We start from the raw sequence: 2500 nt of genomic DNA on the forward strand, positions 1-2500 counted from the left end.
CATCGGATCTACAAAAGAAATGTTATTTCATCATGGTCAAACTTGGATTTTCCAACTACAACCTCAACGTTTAAAATAATGAACATCAATACCACCAGTTATCACAACCACCACTGCCACTACTGCCACCACCACCACCACCACCACCACCAGTGCGGCAACTTAAAGCAACCACCATATCACTACAACTATTACCATCTCCACTATCACTGCCTCCATTACCACCACAGTTGAACCAATTCTACTATATGGCTATATGGCTCAGAAACCTGGACGTTAGCAAAGAAGCTTGGGAGGCGGTTGGATGGAACCTACACTCGCCTCCTTATGAGAGCTCAAAATCTCTCGTGGAAGCGCCAGCCAACCAAAATGCAAATATATGGGAAACTACCACCTGTGTCATCTCTTGTGAAAGGTAAGAGAGTCCAGTTTGCTGGACATTGTTGTAGAGCTGAAAAAGAGGTAATTTCTACTCTTCTCCTCTGGAAGTCATCTACTTGCAATACCAGAGGGCACACACTCTCCTACCCTGATGTAATCTCCAGGGATACAGGCATCCAGCAACAGGACCTCCATGATGCCATGATGGACCGTGAAGTCTGGCGTAGCATGGTAAATTCCATTGTCTCGACCACGGTCGAACAATGATGATGATGATTACCACCACTACCACCAGAACATGCCTCCTTACTAGAAATAGCAGGCAAACTTCTCTCAAATTGCTTACCTCATCAGCATCTAGTGATTTGAAGAAGGTTTGACTATTATTGACGGACTGATATTTCTTAATCACTTAATCTAGCAATTTTTTAATTAGTCGCCCACACACCATGACCACCACCACTACATTAATTCTGTCCTTTTTACCAAGTCAAGATAGGAAACTTTCTCCAGACTTATGTTATTTCTCACTCTTTACCACCAGGTGGCTCTCCTCAAACACTGGTTTTTGTACTAAGATAGCAACAGTTATTTCGTATTTAATTACTCCAAGAAAGTACAAACAATGGCTAATATTTTCTGCAAACTTTGCTCTTGTTACTCTTATTCAAACCCCAGAGCATCCCTCTCAACACATGGCTATGGATGCTCCCCTACTACTCCTGCTTATGATGAGAGATGCACATATTGTCAGCCACTAAAGGACATACTCAAGTGGTTAAGGTCAAGCAACTGATAAGCAAATCTGTGGTACTGAGCAGAATATCTGCTATAACAATATTTCTACTTCAGCGACTCAGCACTCAATCTGTCTGAAATGTAATAGAAAATAGGTCAGAAATCTGTCTGGAATGTAATAGAAAATAGGCCATGAGCTGGAAAGGCAACGAGCTGGCAGAAACATTAGCACGCCGGGCGAAATCCTTAACGGTATTTCGTCTGCCACTATGTTCTGAGTTCAAATTCCGCCAAGGTCGACTTTGCCTTTCATCCTTTCGGGGTTGATAAATTGAGGACCAGTTACACACTGGGGTTGATATAATCGACTTAATCCGCTTGTCTGTCCTTGTTTGTCCCCTCTGTTTGTAGCCCCTTGTGGTCAGTAAAGAAATAAGAAAATAGGTCAGATTCAAAACATTGATGTCCAGATCACAAAAGTAAAAGTTTGAAGGGAACAGACAGACAAGCAAATAAGAAATGACACTAACCAAAGAGAAAACAAATTTTAATTTCATTACACAAAGTTATCTTTGTCCCCATCACTCTATTGCTCCTTTTTTTCTTTCACTCTTTCATACTCCTTCTCTCTCTCCTTTTTTTTTTTCCCCTATCAATCCTTTTCTAAGAATTGGCTCATTTCAATTCAGTTATCAAGTGGCTTCATGGCTTCATAAAGAGCCAAGTTCATGGGGGGAAAATATAGTGGGTTGGGCGTCCTGTCCAATGAGTCAACTAGTTATGTCCTACTTTTGTCTTTCCAGTGTGGTTCTTATAAAGATTAAATAGCTAATTCTCAACGATCTGGTCTACAAAGCCATCAGTGGCTGATATAATGTGGTGAGGCTCCTAACTGTAAACTCCTTTCATAATTTTCAAAAGCTTTGTTAATTTTAAACACTGAGAACAAATGTTTCCATGGGGTTGAGAAATGTAACAGGAAAATACTCGAGTGCTTCCTTCCTTTGATTTTTTTAATGTGGAGATGTCATGAATAGGGTCCCAACAAAGCAATAATTCCAAAATATATTAGGGACAATAATGAAAATAAATATTTCATCTAAAGTAACAAAAACAAAACAAAATATTAACCGTTTAGCGTTCAGATTTGTTGGTCAAATGTATTTAGTCTTCTTTATTTACATTGATTAGAATTAGTCATGCCTTACCTTACACATGCATATATGTATATATATATATATATATATATATATATATACATATATATATATATATATATGTATATATATGTGTGTATATATATATATATATATATATATATATATATATATATATATATATATATATATATATATATATATATATATGTGTGTACATATGT

The 2500-nt window shown here is 37.6% G+C and overlaps 1 protein-coding gene across 4 annotated transcripts in view; it reads right to left on the bottom strand.

Moving 5' to 3' along the window:
- LOC115215165 (armadillo-like helical domain containing protein 1) overlaps window positions 1-2500 on the bottom strand; it is a 49239-nt gene that overhangs the window by 21814 nt on the left and 24925 nt on the right. For all 4 annotated transcript variants that reach the window (XR_005000474.1, XM_036505642.1, XM_036505641.1 and 1 more), the window contains one exon: window positions 1-8. This exon is cut by the window's left edge and continues 71 nt beyond it. Coding sequence is in view for 3 of the 4 variants with exons in the window: in XM_036505642.1 (XP_036361535.1) it covers window positions 1-8 (8 nt within the window). In the remaining variant the exon portion in view is untranslated. The remainder of the gene's footprint in view (window positions 9-2500) is intronic.

Source organism: Octopus sinensis, linkage group LG8 (assembly GCF_006345805.1).
Source record: "Octopus sinensis linkage group LG8, ASM634580v1, whole genome shotgun sequence".
NCBI lineage: Eukaryota > Metazoa > Mollusca > Cephalopoda > Octopoda > Octopodidae > Octopus > Octopus sinensis.